The sequence below is a fragment of the Prionailurus viverrinus genome, chromosome A2, assembly GCF_022837055.1.
Source record: "Prionailurus viverrinus isolate Anna chromosome A2, UM_Priviv_1.0, whole genome shotgun sequence".
Lineage (NCBI taxonomy): Eukaryota > Metazoa > Chordata > Mammalia > Carnivora > Felidae > Prionailurus > Prionailurus viverrinus.
The window spans coordinates 155273136-155291889 of NC_062562.1; the positions used below are offsets into that span (position 1 = coordinate 155273136).

At 39.6% G+C, this 18754-nt stretch overlaps 1 protein-coding gene across 2 annotated transcripts in view; it reads right to left on the minus strand.

The window, feature by feature from the left end:
- The window catches only part of KDM7A (lysine demethylase 7A), an 84432-nt gene that overhangs the window by 10996 nt on the left and 54682 nt on the right, over positions 1-18754 (minus strand). For both annotated transcript variants that reach the window (XM_047843332.1, XM_047843325.1), the window contains 8 exons: positions 15297-15388; positions 12668-12757; positions 5361-5570; positions 3734-3858; positions 3366-3520; positions 2048-2145; positions 1412-1560; positions 784-992 (listed from right to left, as the gene is read on the minus strand). In XM_047843332.1, the coding sequence (XP_047699288.1) occupies positions 784-992; positions 1412-1560; positions 2048-2145; positions 3366-3520; positions 3734-3858; positions 5361-5570; positions 12668-12757; positions 15297-15388 (1128 nt within the window). The remainder of the gene's footprint in view (positions 1-783; positions 993-1411; positions 1561-2047; positions 2146-3365; positions 3521-3733; positions 3859-5360; positions 5571-12667; positions 12758-15296; positions 15389-18754) is intronic.

Consider the following 18754-nt stretch of genomic DNA (forward strand, 5'->3'; position numbering starts at 1 on the left):
GTACCGTCTTCTCCACCCGTCTTCCTCAGACTTTCGGTAGACAAAATCTTCCCCCAAGGCACAGAGAACAAAAACACTACATGACATCACTAATACTGTCACTGAGTCTTCTCTTCCCCAGTACTTCTTTTTCAAGTAGGAGAGAGAATATTCTCAACCAGAAAGAGATCAAAACTTGTTTCCCCTCCCATGAAAGGAAAGAGGGTTGATGGTTCAAGCCTAGCAGACCATGTGAGATGCCTCAACATTCTTTCCACTCTGAACAGCTTAGGAAAGGGAAGCAGTACTAACTATCTTGCAACAGAACTGGTAGGATTATGCCAGTGAACATGATTCTCCAGCCATTAATTTACATTTTGAGTTCTTATACTTGCATCTTGTATACATCAACATTATGTATTTTTTGGCCAATAAGCGTAACACCATCTCCAACTAAAGATGTCCGATCAACAGTTCTTTTTTTTTTTTTTAATTTTTTTTCAACGTTTATTTATTTTTGGGACAGAGAGAGACAGAGCATGAACGGGGGAGGGGCAGAGAGAGAGGGAGACACAGAATCGGAAACAGGCTCCAGGCTCTGAGCCATCAGCCCAGAGCCTGACGCGGGGCTCGAACTCACGGACCGCGAGATCGTGACCTGGCTGAAGTCGGACGCTTAACCGACTGCGCCACCCAGGCGCCCCTCAACAGTTCTTATTCATAATCTTTAACTGCAGCTAGGATTACAGAGCTATTAGTTGCGGGAGACATGTTACATTTTAGAGACTAATTTATGTTTCTTACCACATTCCACTGGTTTATCACAGCGATACACCTGTCTGACCTCATGGTTACTGCTGTGGCAGCCGCTGGGATCCTGGAGAGAGTCTCTTTCACCATTGCAGTCTGTGCTTTGTATCTGCCTTTGTAAACATGTGGAATAGTGCAACCCTGCCATAGACAGCATGCCCTGAATCGCTTCTTCCTCTGTGCTCGTCGAGGTAGGACATTCCCTAAAGAGAAGGTAAGTAAAAGGACAAGAGTTTATTTATTCTTTTGACACTTTTTGGTAAAATTTAAAAAAATGTTTTCATATAATTTATATCACAATGTAATAACACTACTACCATCAATAAGCCTAACTTTTTTTTGAGAGAGAGCACACATACACATGAACAGGGGAGGGGCAGAGAGAGAGGGAGAGAGAGGGAGAGAGAGGGAGAGAGAGGGAGAGAGAGGGAGAGAGAGGGAGAGAGAGGGAGAGAGAGGGAGAGAGAGGGAGAGAGAGGGAGAGAGAGAATCTCAAGCAGGCTCCATGCCTAGCACAGAACCTGACACAGGATTCAATCCTACGACCGTGAAATCATGACCTGAGCTGAAATCAAGAGTCAGACACTTAACCGACTGAGCCACCCAGGCACCCCAAGCCTACCTTTTAACTGGAATTTCATTCCTAGATGGCTTCTGGCCCTTTTGAACAAAGTTCCTCATCACAGTAGAGTCCTCCTTGAAGTTTGATGTTATTTCTTGTTTCTTTTCATCACCTGAACTTTCAGACTCTTCAGTGGTAAAATTATTTTTCTGAGATAATAAATAATTAAATGGAAGCAAATAATGTAAGAAATCTGAGTAAGTCTGTACGAACCAAAAACACTTTCAGTCTAGGCAAAGTCAGAATCTTAATTATCATGGAATTATTTCTGTATTTCATATGACAGCTAAAGTTTCTAGCAATTACAGTACGTAACTCCTTAGTACAAAAACATACAGTACAGGATTTCTTTAAAGTAAAATGAAACATAACCTATGAGAAATATAAGAACAGTATTTCCACCCACCCTTTCTAAAACGAGACAAAAGCCACATTTATCAAATGTAAACAGTCTGTGACTGGGGGTATGTGTGCACGTGCATGTGTGTAATCACCATTACAGGGAAGACCGGGTGCCACAAAGGTCACGGAGACAGGCTTTGGGAAAAGCTGTCATTTACTTTCCTCGTAGGTGAAGGAAAGTAGGTGTTCATCTTTCCATCAAAGATTGCAGTAGTCACAGGGGTTTGGGCATACCAGTGCAGTGCAGTCAGGTCCAGAGTCTTCTGAATCAGAAATATCAGAATATTCTGATGATCGATTCCTGAGTTCTGATTTCACACTTGTAAAAAACCCTACAAAGGAAAAGGAAGAGGGAAAAAGGAAAGTCAGTGGAAGCTTATGAGCAAGGTGGTACCTGAAGTTGGTCCAGCCTCCAGGTCTATCTCGACTGCCCCGCTCTCCCCTTTTCCACTGCTTTCATTTTGTTCATTTCTTTCTTCCCCCAGAGACTCTCTCCCTAATTGACCATGATACAGACTGAACTGTACTCTTAAAACGTTTGTGGCATTTACTGAACATGATGATATAGTCCTCATTTGCGTGGAAATTTTGTATTTCTTTCCAGAAAAAAACCTCCGACGCTAAAATTAGCTACAAGATGCTTTTCACTTTCCCTTTTGCATTCTTTCACTCAACAAAAAACAAAAAGATAACTCTCCTAAACCGAAAAAGCATCCACATGGATGGCGAATTCAAGAAGTGTGAAAACCAGGCTTTGCCACTGCCCTTCTCTCCCACGTGGCATCACCACATAACAACTGTCTGCTAATCCCACCGATGAGCTGCCTTCCCCCTGGCGTGTGAACACATGCACAGCCACACCAAATTTACTTGGAATTAGCAGGAACTGACGTATCCAAAACGGACTTGATGTTAATTTTTCTTGTCATTATCAAAATACTTAACTACTTTTTAAAATAGAAGCGTACACAGAGGCTCTGAAAAATGCTAAGAAATGAAGACTTCATTCAAACAAGAACGATCTCAAGAAGGAGGAAGTGTTACTATTTGTCATGCTGACAATAACCAAGCAGAGGTCGTCCTGTCAACAGGCAATCAAATAAAACAATATATGGATTACTAACAGCTTCAGACCAGCCAACTGTACTGCCTCCTAATTCTGAAAACCATATACATGTTAGCTAAAATTATTTATGAGGCTGTATTAAACTGGTGACTATTTTATTATTTGGAGTAGAGGACCATAAAACGCACAGGCTTTCATGTGACTCTTGCTAAAAACTGTCACTAGACAAAGGTGTCACTGACCAGCACGTATCCTTGTCACTAAAAATGCCTTCCCTGTGCATTACACCTCACTTGGCATCCGCACCCACATTTCCCCGATGGACAAACTACTCGGAAACACTTCAGATTTCTCAAAAGAGTATTAGGGACACGACAATTTTCAATCCTGCCACGAATTTAAGAATCTTAAAGTTAGCAAGATACTTTACACATTATCACATTGGTAATAAGCAGACCTTTAAAGCGACCATTAAAACAAACATACTGTTAAGTGGTTTTTGAGATTCTTCATTCTCCACCCCCTCTATTCCTGAACTCTCTTCCATCTTCATTTTGGCCTTTTTTGTCCTTCTCTTGTCCTCTTCATTTTCACTATCTGCTGTATAAAGACTTGGATCTGCAAAGGGCTGTCTCTCATCCCTGTACATGGAGGGAAAAGTGACCAAGTCACAAAACAGTGCAACGATGCAGCCAAATAGTATACCCTCTCCCCTAATTTACAGTCGGAGTGGAAAACCGAGATGCTTTCCCTGTATTTGAGTCAGACGTGCAATAATATGGACTAGGGATTAAATGAACACAGGGAATCCACTGAAAACTCATCTGTATGACACTGTGATCTACTTTACATACTTAATTATCCTTCCATTTGTCAGCAATAATCGTAGATCATTATCTTTTGCTCTCCATTCAGGTACCGTGGAAGATGGCTGGAGATGTTTGTTAAATTTTCCATTCAGTTTAGAGCTCAAGATGTCCTTAAAGTATAAAAACAGAATTGAACTTAGCATCTGCCCTCAAACATGCCGGCCTGACAAAAGAAATGCAGTATACTGCTACCTTCCTCCATGGCCCTGAATCCCAAACTGTGCTAGACAGCCCCCTAGGCCAGGGGATACACAACGTGTGGCACTAAAGCTATGTGGTTCCTAAAACCAAAGCATAAATATGGTTTATCTTTCTGTAGGGCCATTGACAATAAAACACATTCTATAAAGCAGAATGTAAAATTTACATAAAGTGAATTTAAAGACATTTCACTCTTGCGGAAAGCTGAGAAGCTAGAAAAGCAGTGCCTTAATGTATTTTAATTCTCATTTCCTTGCTTCTTCCTGCGAAGCACTAGTCCCTCCCAGTCATCCTATCCTTGACCTAATCTCTAGTCTTCCCAAGAGGCACCATCAGCAACTCACAGACCACCACCCTGCCATCACGAGGGACAAAGGCCACTGTGTGACATAAAAGAACAACAGTAGCTGGTTTTTAATAGAGAGTATTTCCTATTGGTGGTGATTTTTTTCTTTAGTAATAAATAGAACCTTTCATAATAAGCTACGTCTTTTCCAGAGGGCTATCGGTTAAAAAGGTTTAGAACAAAAGCTTAAAATAGTATCAATACAATTACATAAAAATGTAAAATATCTGTTACAATTCCTACGGAACTTCTTTAAATATTTTAAGTCAGAAGTACTTCTTTCTTATTCATTTTAAATTATTCCTATCCTTTACTTAAGATGTAAATTGATGGGTGATCTGCATCTCATCACAAACTCATTACCATGTTTTACAAAGGTCCGCCCTCTCCCCTTTGTCCATTATGCCAGCATTTCTCTGACAGTTTCTCTGGGTTTATTCTGACCGTCTTCCTGTCCAACAGTCCCCCATGCTGGTGCTGTTGAGTCAGGGATAGGCTTTCTGCAATTGCTTTTCCCTCTGTTTCCTCAAATCCTTGTATCCACCTGACTTCTTCCAGTGTTTGTCAGCTCAAATGCCACCCCACCTGAGAGGCCCTCTGACGGCCCCAGCTAAAGTAGCCAGCCACGCACCAGGCCCTTTATTCTCTTGCTCTACTGTTCTGGCTTCCTTTATAATGCTTGTTATCTGAAATTACAACATTTTAGTATACGCCTCATGTTCCATCCTTCCAACTTGAGCTAGGATGGAAGCCACACAATAGCAGACACTTAAGCTTCGCTCACTCCAGTATCTTTTTCAGAGCCTAGAAGAGCACAGGGCATTTGGTAAACACTCAATAAACATGTCTGTAGATAAATGAGATCTATTCATCCTACTTCTACACCGATGCCTACAAAGCTGAATGAAGCCTGTTCCCTGTCGTAAGCATCAGTACTGTTGACCCCTACAACACTAAGCAAAGATGAGAAAACAAGAATGGCCACACTCTTCTTTTTATGACCCTTCTAAAGAACTTGCAGGAACAGCCAAGTCTCTTTCTGTAACAATGAAACATAATACTTGCCTCTTCCCACGGACACATCTCTAACCTTCTGAGGACCTCCCTTGTATGGAGCTCTAGGATGTCTAGATTAGAAGGAGTTCGGACATTATGATCTCGAAGTTTCCTCATCTTTCGTCGGGAATGATATGGGGAAGTTGCTTCATTTGAGGATCGTGAAACTGGACACACAGTAGGAATTCCCTGAGATTTAACTGGTTTGCCATTTTCCTCCTTTAAGAATTAAATTCAGAGTGTTTTTATGACAAGACCACCATATATACCTGACTAAATAATCAGCCACAAAAACATTTTAGAAAACAAAAACCATTCAGTTCGATCATGTAAAAAACAAAGACCAAATCATAACACTCCTAAGACTCAACATAAGCTTTGCTGAGACCATTATTCCCCTCACTCCCCCATGTAATATACTGTGAACGTATTTCTTTGATTTCAAATACCATTTTGAAAGCTGGGTTGTGTTCCACTGTATAGATATAGCATAATTTATTGACCTAATACCCACTGGTAGTTATTACAGGCTGCTTCCAGTTCTTTCCTATGATAAGCATTTTTTCACACATACGTATTTGCATAAATCAGCAACTGTTTTTTAAACCAAAGTCACCCATCTATGTAGTTTTAACAATTAACTCTATAAAACGTATCGTGAAAAGCAGTTGTCTCCTCTTCCCCATCCCTGATTCCCATTCTCTTGAGGTAACCACTTGCAAGTTTCTTTTTAGTGTAGTGACATCCATGTGATTTTGCACCACATATACGGTAATATATACGTAACTTACCATTTTAACATTTTTAAGCGTACAGTTCGTGGCAGTAAGTACAGTCACATTGTGATGCAACCATCACCACCATCCACCTCCAGAACTTCTTAATCTTCCCAAACTTAAACTCTGTACCCATCAAATACAGTAACTCCCCATTCCTCCTCAGCACCAGCCCCTGGCAATCACCATTCTACTTTCTCAATGAATTTGACTGTTCTCGGAACTTCATGTAAGTGGAACCACACAACAGTAGTATCTTTGTGACTGGCTTATTTCACTGAACACGGTATCTTGAAGGTTCATCCACAGTGTGGCATGTGTCAGAATTCCCTTCTTTCTCAAGGCTGAGTAATAGTCCCCGGTGTGTATGTGATGTCTATACCACTCTTTGTTCACCCATCCATCCATGATGGACAGCTGGGCTGCTTCCACCTTTGGGCTGCGTAAATGATGCTACTATGAACGTGCATGAAAACCCTGCTTTCAATCCTTTGGGACATATACCCAGCACTTCCAACTCTTGTAGCTGTTTTGGTGCTGGTGGTGTTGTTTGTTCAGTTATTTGCCCACAAATTTCTAATCACGGTATTTCTTGATTTTTCAAGAAAAGAAACACTTTTCAAAAAGAAACACTTTTCAAGAAAAGAAACACTTTTCAAAAAAGAAACTTTTTTAAAGTGTTATTTCTTGATTTTTCAGCTTTAGATATTACTGAGTTCCTACTACGCAAGATGAAGTTTTAATCCTTGTACACTTTTCCTAAATGTACACATATTTCCTCTTCCTTCAGTAAACTGGACTCAGTGAAAATTACTTACGACTGAGGGCCACGACTTATTACATTTCCTTTCTTTTACATCCTTTGACTTTCCCTTGAATTTATAATTGTCTCACCCTCTGCTTTGTTTTCTATGTACTTATCACCAACTGATCTCAAAATTCTCCACTGGAAGAATATTCAAACACATTAGGTAATCTATCAATTTTATATTTTTCTTTAGTGACATGCCTCCTGGACAGGAACACCAGCTAAAGTACAAGATGCTCAGCTAAATTTGAATTTCAGATTAACAACAAATATAGAGCCCTTCATTCTCCTGATCCATCCTTGGCTGGTTGCTCATCAAAAACCCTTCCTGACCTGCCACTTAAAACTGCAACCCCCACCCACTTAAAACTGCATTCCACCACTTAAAACTGTAACCCCCACCACCATCTCTGGCTGTCACTCTCTCTCTTTTCCCCTTCTTTATTTTTCTTCATAGCACTTGTTAATTCCAGATACATTAAAGTATTTATGGCTAACCTCTTCCTACTCAGCTCCATATGGGCACGGCCTCTGTTTTCTTCAGTGTTCTATACCCATCTTAGATGGACACAGCACACAGTAGGTATTCTGTGTTTGTTGGAAGAATTCCGGAGCTCCTTCTTTTGTTGGTGTTATTTACTTCCTCTCTTTTGGAACAGCACCTAAGAGTTTCCTGAGAAGGGGTACATGGGAGGCAAACCTTTTGAAATCCTGCCTCTTTGTCATCTTTATTTTAAAGTATGGCTGGCTGAATACAGACTTTTGTAGGCTGACATCGCTCCCATCACCCTCTTCCCCCAGAATGTTAAAAGACTTTGCTTCACTGTCTTCTAGTTCTACAGTGTCACTGTTGAGCAGTCTGATATTATTCTGATTCCTAATGCGTTATTTCCTAACGCTTTTTAGAATCTACTCCGTTACATGTATTCTAAAATGTGACCACTATGGGCCTTGGCATAGGTCTTTTCTCACCTAGTGTACTCAGCATTCTGTAGGGTCTCAATCTAGGAACTTGTGTCCTTGAGTTCTAAAACATTTTCTTGGATTACTCCTCTGATAATCTTATTTTCTACGTTATCTCTTTCTGGACTTTCTATTATTTTGATGGTGACTATGTAAAATGACCTTCTAATTGTTCTGTCCTATTTGGCCTTTTTAAATTTAATTTTATTTTTTAACTTTATGGCAGATTTTTTCCAACTTTATCTTCCAGTGATTTTGCTAAATATTATTTCTATTATATTTCTAATTTCTAAGAACCCCTTTCCTTTCTTCTTTAAATATTCTTTGTTATAGCCACCTGTTCTTTTCTCATGGAAGCAATATTTATTTACTCTCTTCTCTCCAAGATATCAATTATATTTGGGTTTGGGCCTAAAGATTTGTTTGTTTATTGGTTGTTGTTTCCTTCAAATACTTTTTTTTTTCTTTTTCTCTTTTATTTTTTGTCTTTGCCTTCAAAACTCTTCTTGGTTCTCCATGCATTTTAAAAGAAAAAGCATTTATTTATTTAAAAAAAATGTTTTTTAAATGTTAATTTTTGAAGGAGAGAGAGAGAGGGAGACACAGAATCTGAAGCAGGCTCCAGGCCCTGAGCTGTCAGCACAGAGCCCGACGTGGGGCTTGAACTCATGGACCGCGAGATCATGACCTGAGTCGAAGTCGGACGCCCAACCGAGCCACCCATACACCCCAAAAGAGAAAGCATAATTAAAAAGCTAATTGGTTTCAAGAAATTGTGGCAAGAGAACTAGTTAAATATGTAGGGGGAAAATAATGCCTTAATTTACCTTATGCTATACATGAAAATTCAAGATTGCCCATATACCCAAATGTAAAAGCTTCCAGGAAAAAAGAAAGTACCTTCAAATCTTGGGGTGGACAAAGATTTCTTAGAGTGGACACAAAAAAAATATTATAAAAGAAAACAAATTTATAAATTGGACTTCTTCAAAATTAAAAATTTCTGCTCATAAAAAGACACTATTAAGAGAATGAAAAGATAAGCCACAGGCTGTGGGTAAATATTCACTATATTCATCATATATGAACACAGGCATGCCAAAGGACAAAGGACAAAGAACTTGTGTCTAAGAGCGGCGCCTGGGGGGCTCAGTCGGTTAAGCCTCCGACTCTTGATTTCAGCTCAGGTCATGGTCCCAGGCCATGGAATCAAGCCCCACATCAGGTTCCACGTTGAGCCTGGAGCCTGCTTGGAATTCTCTCTCTTCCTCTCTCTGCCCTTCCCCCAAATAAATAAATTTTATTTATAATAAATAAACATTTTTTAAAAAGAACTTGTGTCCTCTCAAAATAAATAAACATTAAAAAAAAAAAGAATTTGTGTCCAAGATATATAATGAACTCCTACTAATCAATAATAAAAACAATATAATTTCTTAAATGGGCAAAAACTTCCAACAGATACTTCATAAGAAAAGATATATAAACAGCCATGTACAAGAAAAGGCGCTCAACATCATTAGTCGTCAGGAAAATGCAAATTAACACCACAATGAAACAGTATTTCGTATCTCTGGGAAAGCAAAAATTAAAAAGACAGAAAACCCCAAATATATAGCAAGAATATGGAACAACTACAAGTCCTATACCTTAGTGGTGACAGTGGCACAACCACTTTGGAAAACGGTCTGACAGATTCTTATAAAGTGGAAATTCACTTACCATATGACTTGATAACTCTACTCCCAGGTACTTACCCTCCCCCTCAAATGAAAACATATATTTACCACAAAAAGACATACAACGTTGTTTATAACAGTTTAATTCATACCGACCACATCCATATGTAACCCAAATATCCATCAACAGAAGAATGGAAAGCAAATCATGGTATATTCATTCAATGAAATACCACTCGGCAACCACAAAACAGCTACTGGCTGATGCAACAACACGGATGAATCTCAAAAGCATTAAGTTGAAAGAAGCCAGACACAAAAATAGTATGCACTACATGGTCGCCTTTATTTGAAATTCAAGAACAGGCAAACTAATTCATGATGAGAGCCACAGAGGTCTGAATGGTGGTGGCTTTTAATAGTCAGATTATATTGGGGAGAAAGGACTTTCTGGGATGACAAAAATGATTTCTGTATCTCAGTTGCAGTATTGGTTACACAACTGCCTGTTTTTGTCAAAACTCGAACTGTACTTTTATGATCTGTGCATTTTACTGTATGTAAAAAGAAAAAAGCTAATTGGGAGCTCTGTGTAAGTAGGGCTTTGTCAATTGGTGGGTTTCACTGTAGGAAGCTGCCTGAGTTGTTCCATTCAGGAAGGTTTCAAACGGTCACTATCAGTGGATCTTCTTCCTGGCCTGGGAGGTATAGGCCAGGGTGCCAGCGTTTGAAGAGTCCGGTGGAAAAAGAATCATTCACTGTAGACTGTCACTTAATCCCCTTGTTTTCAGTATGTACCCACGTCCCTCAGCTGGGTTCAGTGTCCCCAAGTCCAGTCTCAAGTCCAACCTTGCAAACCACTAAATCCCTAGTTTTCTACATGTGTTAAGACAGGGATTTGGAGATTAATTCATTTCTTTTTTTTTTTTTTTTTTTTTTTTTTAAATTTTTTTTCAACGTTTATTTATTTTTGGGACAGAGAGAGACAGAGCATGAACGGGGGAGGGGCAGAGAGAGAGGGAGACACAGAATCGGAAACCATTTCTTAAACAGACCTGTAATCAATCCTGTTCTCAATCCCACCTCCACTCTGATATTCAGAGGGTCCTAGCTCCCTAATTCCCGAGCTTTTTGAAGGTTCTCCTGTACAAGTAAGACCTGCTTCTGGGCTTCACCCACTGCCCACACAGATTTTGGCTCTCTCAAGCTTGTTAAATTGGTGATAACTTGTATACTTCTTTCCAGCTTCCAAAATCATGCTGGAGTTCATTTCTATTATTCTCCTTGTCTTCAGGAATATCGTTTTTATTCTTTTACTATCATTTTGGCTCCAAGAGGTGAGAGCAATAAGTAGGTATGGTCAACATACCAAGTTTAATTAGAATCCTCTTCTTTACTGGATTAAGTGCAAGTGCTCAGCTAAGGGATATGCCACTTAGAAAGTGCAAGCTAATTTACACTTCCTGACCAGCAGGACAAGAATACAGAATTTTATCTTTGCCAATTAGATGAATGATCATTTGGAATCATAAATTATTTGGCAAAATATGGCTGAATACTTTTTCACATACTGAGAATCTTTTTCACATTTTTATTGGATTGGCCATTTCTATTTCTTCTTTAGTGAGATACCTGTTTATTTTCTTGGCACATTTTTCTACAGTCATTTTGCTGCCTTCTATACTCTCAACCCTCCAATTTAAACAACAACAACAACAACAGCAGCAGCAGCAATTTGCTGGCTATTTTTGCCCAATTATTCTTCCAGATAGATCTCACCATTTTAAATTTGTATTATCAATTTGGAATTGACATATTTCAGAAATGACATTTATTCAATTGTTATTTCACCTCCCTTACTAAAGATTTATAGTTTTTTTTTCATATAGACCCACACCTTTCTTTCTTTAAAAATCTTTTAAATGTTTATTTATTTTTAAAAGAGAGAGAGAGAGCGAGAACAAGCATGCACTTGAGTGGGGAAGGGGCACAGAGGCAGGGGACAGAGGATCTGAAGCAGGCTCTGCACTGACAGCAGAGAGCACAATGCAGGTCTCAAACTTGGGAACTATGAGGTCATGACCTGAGCCAAAGTCAGATGCTCAACCAACTGACGCACCCAGGTGCCCCTAGACCCACATCTCCTTTCTTATTGAGTTTATTCTTAGTTTTGGTTATCACACATGAGATTTATGCATTTATGTATCTACACATATATTTAAGATTATATATGTGACTCTTGATTTCAAAATCTATCTCTATGCATAAATAAATAAAATCTTTTTATTGCAATTACCACCACTCTTTAAAAGCGGAAAATATTTTTCCACTGTATCGGAACACATTGAGAATTATATAAAATATTCTATCCGAGGATATTAAACACAGCATTTCATTGTTTCTTAGATGTATACCTCTTTCCATTCCCCAAACACAGCCTGAATCTAAGCTGTTAAATTACCACTTAGCCTCCATTCCTCCACTTAATTTCCTTTCACTTCGAGCGAGACACTAACAGAACCACCTTGTTGAAGAATTACTTTAATTAAAATCCCCTTTAATACCGAAAATAGTTTTCTAATTAAACAATTAAAACAACTAATCTCAAATTTTATGGGCTTTTATCAAGGGGGGGTTTACCAACCCAAGTTGCTCTAATACTTCAGTCACGTGGGTCTCCTTGCCTTTCCCCACCAGTAGCATCCCTCTTTCCCAACGAGCCTGACCTGGCTCGACTCACCTGACATTTTGTCTCTTCCTCTAATTACTTAACACATACTCATCTCTGCATAGCAGAAAGGAATGGGATCTGAAATTTTTTTTATTTTGTATTTTTTTATTCTTGGAGTAAGCTGAAGAAACTCAAGTAACCTGGTAACCGCTTCTTTATTTCTTCATTATGATATAATACTCTAAATTTCTCTGTAGAAGCCTGGAAGCCTGAGAACCTGAGACTCCTTCCAAGACACAGCTCATTCTATTTCATCTAAGAGTATAAGTGCTTTCCAATGTTTGTAATGTCATGGTAGCTGCGTTTGCTTCTCAAAGCAGACAGTAACCAAGCATTCAGTTGACAGTTTCTACTCTTACCTCTATTGCGCGAATTACTTTTGAAAGTTCTTTAATAAGATGTCCAGGTCTGACGTTGTCGGGGATCTCAAAGGCATGTTCAGATACAAGCTGGATTCGGATTAACAAAGATAAGACAACCAAAGTTATTTACACTTTAATAAGTGAAAACTAATTTACTAAACAAATTTTGGATTCTCTAAGCGAAATACTAATAAGCCAGGTCTCAGAGTTCACAGAGTTGGTATAATACTCTTTAAGGAGAGCCTTATTAGCATGAAATCCTCTTAGCTCAAGTTAAAGATGGACTATCTTACAGTGAGTTTTGCTTTACACTGAGAAGTAACCTTGTACTCTACCCCTCAAAGCCCACTGTAATTCTAACTACTACTATAATTAGTAAAGTTAAGTCTAGCATTTAATTCATAGTATATAAGGATTTGTAAGTAGGAACACAGGGACTAAAATAATCCTATTTCCTATAGGAGGTCTAATCTGAATAAGTTTTTGAAACTTCTTTTCTAATTTAATAGGAAAAAGATTGTATCAGTAGGACAGACGCATTGCTGAGAAACCCCATCTATCCAACTGCAAACTACTGCCATAATTTCTTATGTCTGTTTCTAAATCTTAACTGTTGTTAAGAACATTTTGATTCTTCAGATGCATCTGATAAACCAGTTTTTACTTTTGCTTTACATCTTCTCCTTGGTTTTAGCATAACTTGTTAAAACAAACTAGGGGGGCGCCTGGGTGGCGCAGTCGGTTAAGCGTCCGACTTCAGCCAGGTCACGATCTCGCGGTCCGGGAGTTCGAGCCCCGCGTCAGGCTCTGGGCTGATGGCTCGGAGCCTGGAGCCTGTTTCCGATTCTGTGTCTCCCTCTCTCTCTGCCCCTTCCCCGTTCATGCTCTGTCTCTCTCTGTCCCAAAAATAAATAAAAACATTGAAAAAAAAAATTTTAAAAAACAAACTAGGAACAACAGTAACCGCAAGTGCTAACTATGTGCCAGGCAAGGTACTGCACTGTTAAGCGCTTGAGGGTGTTAACTCATTTATCCTTTCACCAACGCTATGACAGAGCTAGTACTATTCTCACTTTACATTTGAGGGAAAGAATGCACAGGGGTTCGCTAGTTTATTAGTAGCATAGCTGAGATTTGAATCCAAACATCTGACTCCGGAGTCCATGCTCCTGACCACTAGACTAAGCTGCCTCTCATCCTAGAGCAAGGTTAACAGGCGGTTAAACACAAACATCATGCTTTTAAAAGAGCACTTCGAATGTGATGAATTAACAGGATTTATTATTAATGAATTTCACTGTACATCAAAATCACTTACAAAGTTTGTTAAAAACAGAGGTTCAGATCCCACCACCAATCTATTTAATCAGTATCTCTTAGGGAGGATCCAGGGAGTTTGTTTTTAGGGAGCTCTAAAGGCGATTCTGACAAATACGGGAGTTTGAGAAGAACTTATCTCAAGTCTTCAGCAGGAAACAAATTACACAGTTTTTGCCACATATCCTTTATTTTGTTATGATATGGTTGTACGGTTTTGTAATCTGTTTACACTTTTATGTGTCATCTAGACGATGACGTCTCTGACAGGGGAAGACACAACTTTCTCTTTCCTGAATGCTTCCACAGTGCCTTGCTCTAGAGGGTATATAGCGATGATAATACAGTGAAAAGAAGTGAAAAAAAATTACTGGAAGGGTAACCTATTAATTATTGTCTCCAGTATCTCTTAAGAGCAGAATTTTTATTTCAAGTAGGCATTCAAAAAATTAATATGGGAATGTATTTTCATCAGCTCACATATATATCACTTATTAAAGAGTTGCATGTCAAGTTACAGAGGGGAATAAAGATGGCAAGTCCCTGTTCTTCAAAAGCTCATAAACCTAGTGAAGGGGATGTGAATATGTTACTTTACAGACATTACTGTGAAGTCCACTGGCATAAGAAGGATGCTACTAAGCATAAGGGTAGGACACACAGCTTCCAATTGGGGAGCTGGGATGACCTCTTGGAGGCAGCAGGACTCCAATGCAAACAGACCACATTTTAGTGAAAATGGAAGCTCCTGCTTGAACCTTGACCTCCCTTTTCCTTCATTTTTACAGAAGTCTAGCAGATGGATAAGAGTACTTTGCGATTACAGAGCCCCAGCTTTAGTCCAAGACCCTCCGGTATTCTTGGGCAAGTCATATACAACTCTTTGAACCTCAGCTTCTTCATATGTAAGACAGGGATAAGGAGAGCATCACAGCCTCACAGAGTTGCTCTGAGAGCTAAATGGGATTATGGATATAAAGACTAAGCACAGCGATTAGCACACGATACGAGTTCAAAGTTATTTATTATCGTTCTGTATCTACATGTTCTTTTCTTAGCATCTTAAATATATTTGAGTTATTTTCTTTTCAGGCTAAAGATTAAAGAAGTACTTAGGTACTCTATCCTCATCAACGTAAACACAAGCCAGGACATCTGTGCACCACGTATGACAAAACACACGTTGTACTGAAAGCGTCCATTCCCTTGACCACGCCACTCAAAGTGCTGCCGCGGCAGCATCGGGACTCGCGCTTTGGATCTTGCCATAGAAACAGTAGCCATCGTTTCCCCAAAGAAAACTACTTACTTCTTTCTTCATCCATAATTTTAAAGCAGCATGCAGTGCCTTCACTCCCTGTACCAGGTACGTTTGAGGCTGGAAACCGTCTTCTCTCAGCTCTGTGGGAAGGGAAGCGGAGCGGGGAAGGGAGTTACAACGGAGAAAAGGGCTAACTTCAGACGCTGAGCAACCACCGACTATCAGAGTGCGTAACTTCCAAGTTACCAGAGAGGAAAAAAGTGAAACAAAAGGCAAGAAAGAAAAAGAAATGGAATTACATTTAAGCATAGTTGTACTAGGTGCTCCAGGCAAAAAGAAGCTCACACAGTGCTGAGGAAGAGACAAATCATGAAATAATGTCATATGGATCGACTCACGTGAACTCTAAAAACGGAAAACATTGTGCTATTTTATCACTTGTGACAGAGGTGATAAAACGGAAGAAAAAGATTATCACAAAAGTCAGGACAGTGGTTCTCTCTAGAAGGGAAGGTGGGGGAGCGGTGGGAAAAATAACTGGACGTTTCAAGCGTCTTGGCAAGGCTGTTTATGCTCTCCAGGTGAGCCTTGTAATTATTTAAACTGTTAAGCTCGTGCACTCTACACAGTCAGTGTGTGTTGTCTACACAGTCAGCTATAGGCATGACATATTTCATGATTATAAAGGTAAACACACCACACACACATGTGCATACCTTTTCCGAGTCTTTAAACCAAACTAATTATCTAAAACTCACACAAAATGTATTCTATTTATGTACGATATGGTCTAAAATTTGGGTAAGGTGAACCAAAAGCAAAAGGTTTTACTTCTGTCCAGTGGCTAATTTAGTTACACAAGTCCAAAATTAGTTCATTGCTGTATTATTACTGACACTAAACACAATTAAGTTTCATACAATCTATCCTCATTTTACCCATCACATAAGCCTAATAACAGTCTGAGAGCTGGTAAGTAACAGGCCCCGATGGCAAGTTAAAAGGTCAGGTGTGAAAGAACATAATGTGGGGTGACAAGACCACCATTCCTGCTTCCAGGATTGAATGCCTAGGACGATGAGCAATTGGTACAACGGCCACTTGGCCCCAGCCTTAGTGGGATTTGATGGCCTCGCTCGTGTTGCCGGCTATCCTATCCCATACTGATCCTGTACTGATGAAATAAAAATATTAAAAAACTTGAGCTACCAATATCCGTTTATAGTAAATCTTTTTAAGTCTTTAATGTACAGGGCCATGTTTTCAATCAGACCTCTGTATTTCTGAACTCTCAATGGCCTGAAACAAAGGCTAAATCAATATTCTAAGCAAGGTGCTGTTTGTGGGTGCAAGAGGAACAGCAAGATTTTGTCTTTCAGATAAATTTTTTAATTTGTTCCAAAAAGTTGATTGATGAACCTCTCTTGGACATTAGGAAAAAATACCACTTGAGGCGCCTGGGTGACTCAAATGGTTAAGCGTCCTACTTTGGCTCAGGTCATGATCTTGCAGTCCGCAGGTTCGAGCCCCACACTGGGCTCTCTGCTGTCAGCATGGAGCCCGCTTCAGATCATCCGTCCCCCTCTCTCTCTCTGCCCCTCTGCTTGTGTGCTCTCTCTCAAAAGTAAATAAACATTTAAAAAAAAAAAAAAAAAAAAGGAAAAGCATCACTCGAGGGCTGGGTGTATGTTAGTGAGAAAAGACGCAAAAAGACTCTGAACTTTCTGAGTACTGAATTGCCAATCTCTTATCTGGAGAGTTCAGTAACAGGGTTTTATTTCCAAAAACCAAGGACATTTATAAACATTTTTATAAGTACTTGTAAGTGTTCCTATTTATGTAGGCTTCTACTACCCAGTACTTTACTGGAAACCACACACGGCAACTCTATGTAGGGTCCACCGGGAGATTCCTGCAGTCCAGACATCAAGGCATGCTCACTGAAGATGAGGTGGGGCTCAGCCTCACCAAAACCTGAAAACACTCAATGAGTCAGCGGTTTAGGATTAGGATGCATTTCTGGAGACTGGTCTTGTGGAGAAAGCACCCATTCCTCTTCATCCATGGTCTCCTTCCTCCATCATATATATGACGGTATACCTGCACCACATTAAGACATCTACCTCCACTGCTGCAAATGTGGGAAGGAGCCCTACTGTTCTTTTTTTCCTTTCAAAGAGAGGGAGGTTGTGGGGTGTGTGTGTGTGTGTGTGTGTGTGTGTGTGTGTGTGTGTATCTTGAGGAAAGACACATAAATGAGTTTTATCATTTAATTCTGTGCATTCTATCCTGGGAAATTATTGTTTCTTTTCATTTTACCTTTTATTCTTGTGCAACTTTTAAATGGAGAAAGAAACAAATGTTTAGAACAGACTTTACCGTTTATGTTTTTATCTGTTTTTCTGAGAGTTAATTTTTTTTTAATGTTTATTTATTTTTGAGAGAAGGCAAGTCAGGGAGGAGCAGACAGAAAGAGACAGAGGATCTCGACAAGGGGCCTGAACTCACCAACCATGTGATCATGACCTGAGCTGAAGTCAGACACTTAACCCACTGAGCCACCCAGGCGCCCCCTTCTGAGAGTTAATTTAATAGCACAATTTACAAACTGACTAGAAAAGTCAGACAACACAAAAACCAGACAAACTGTATTCTCATGAGCACAAGTGAGAACATGGATAAAAGTAGACATGACAATCTGTGCCAAACTTGACTGCTCAAAGATTATTAAACCAAAGATAAAACACCAAAATATGAAATTCCACATTAAAAAAGTTGCTTCTAAGATTAAATTTTTTTTAACATCTATTTATTTTTGAGAGACAGAAAGAGACAGCACAAGCAGGGGAGGGGCAGAGAGAGAGGGAGACACAGAATCCTAAGCAGTTCCAAGCTCTGAGCTGTCAGCACAGAGCCTGACGTGGGGCTTGAACCCACAAACCGTTGAGATCAGGACCTAAGCCCAAGTCAGAGGCTTAACTGACTGAGTCACCCAGGTGCCCGGTAGCTTCTAAGTTTAAATTAAAGAATTTCCCCTTCCCAAAAAACATTATTTTCAACAAGAGACTCATAGCTTGACATTCAGCTGTTTTGTGCTAACAGGGACCTGAAACTGGCCAGCCTAATCGTCATTAAGGGCAATGAAACAGGTGCTACCTGATTCTTTCAGGACATAAAAAATTCACATTACAGTAACAGTCTCTTAGCTTAAACTCCATTTTTGTGAGGGAGGCCCTTTTACATGCCTGACAGTGTGTGCAGGCTACTAGAGTCCAAGGTGAAATGAACATTTTTCAGTATAACCTATGCTGTTCTGCTACAGCTCTTCATATATCTGGTTTTTAAGGCCACGGACTAGAGACTCCGATTTGCTAAAAAGGTTCTTGGCAGGGAGAAATCGTGCATTTCAAAAGCCAAATAGGGGCAACAGTTACACCATAATAAAAAAGGGCCCTTCTCTCAGTGGCTTTCAGTGGAATTTACAAACATCATACATCATAATGTGA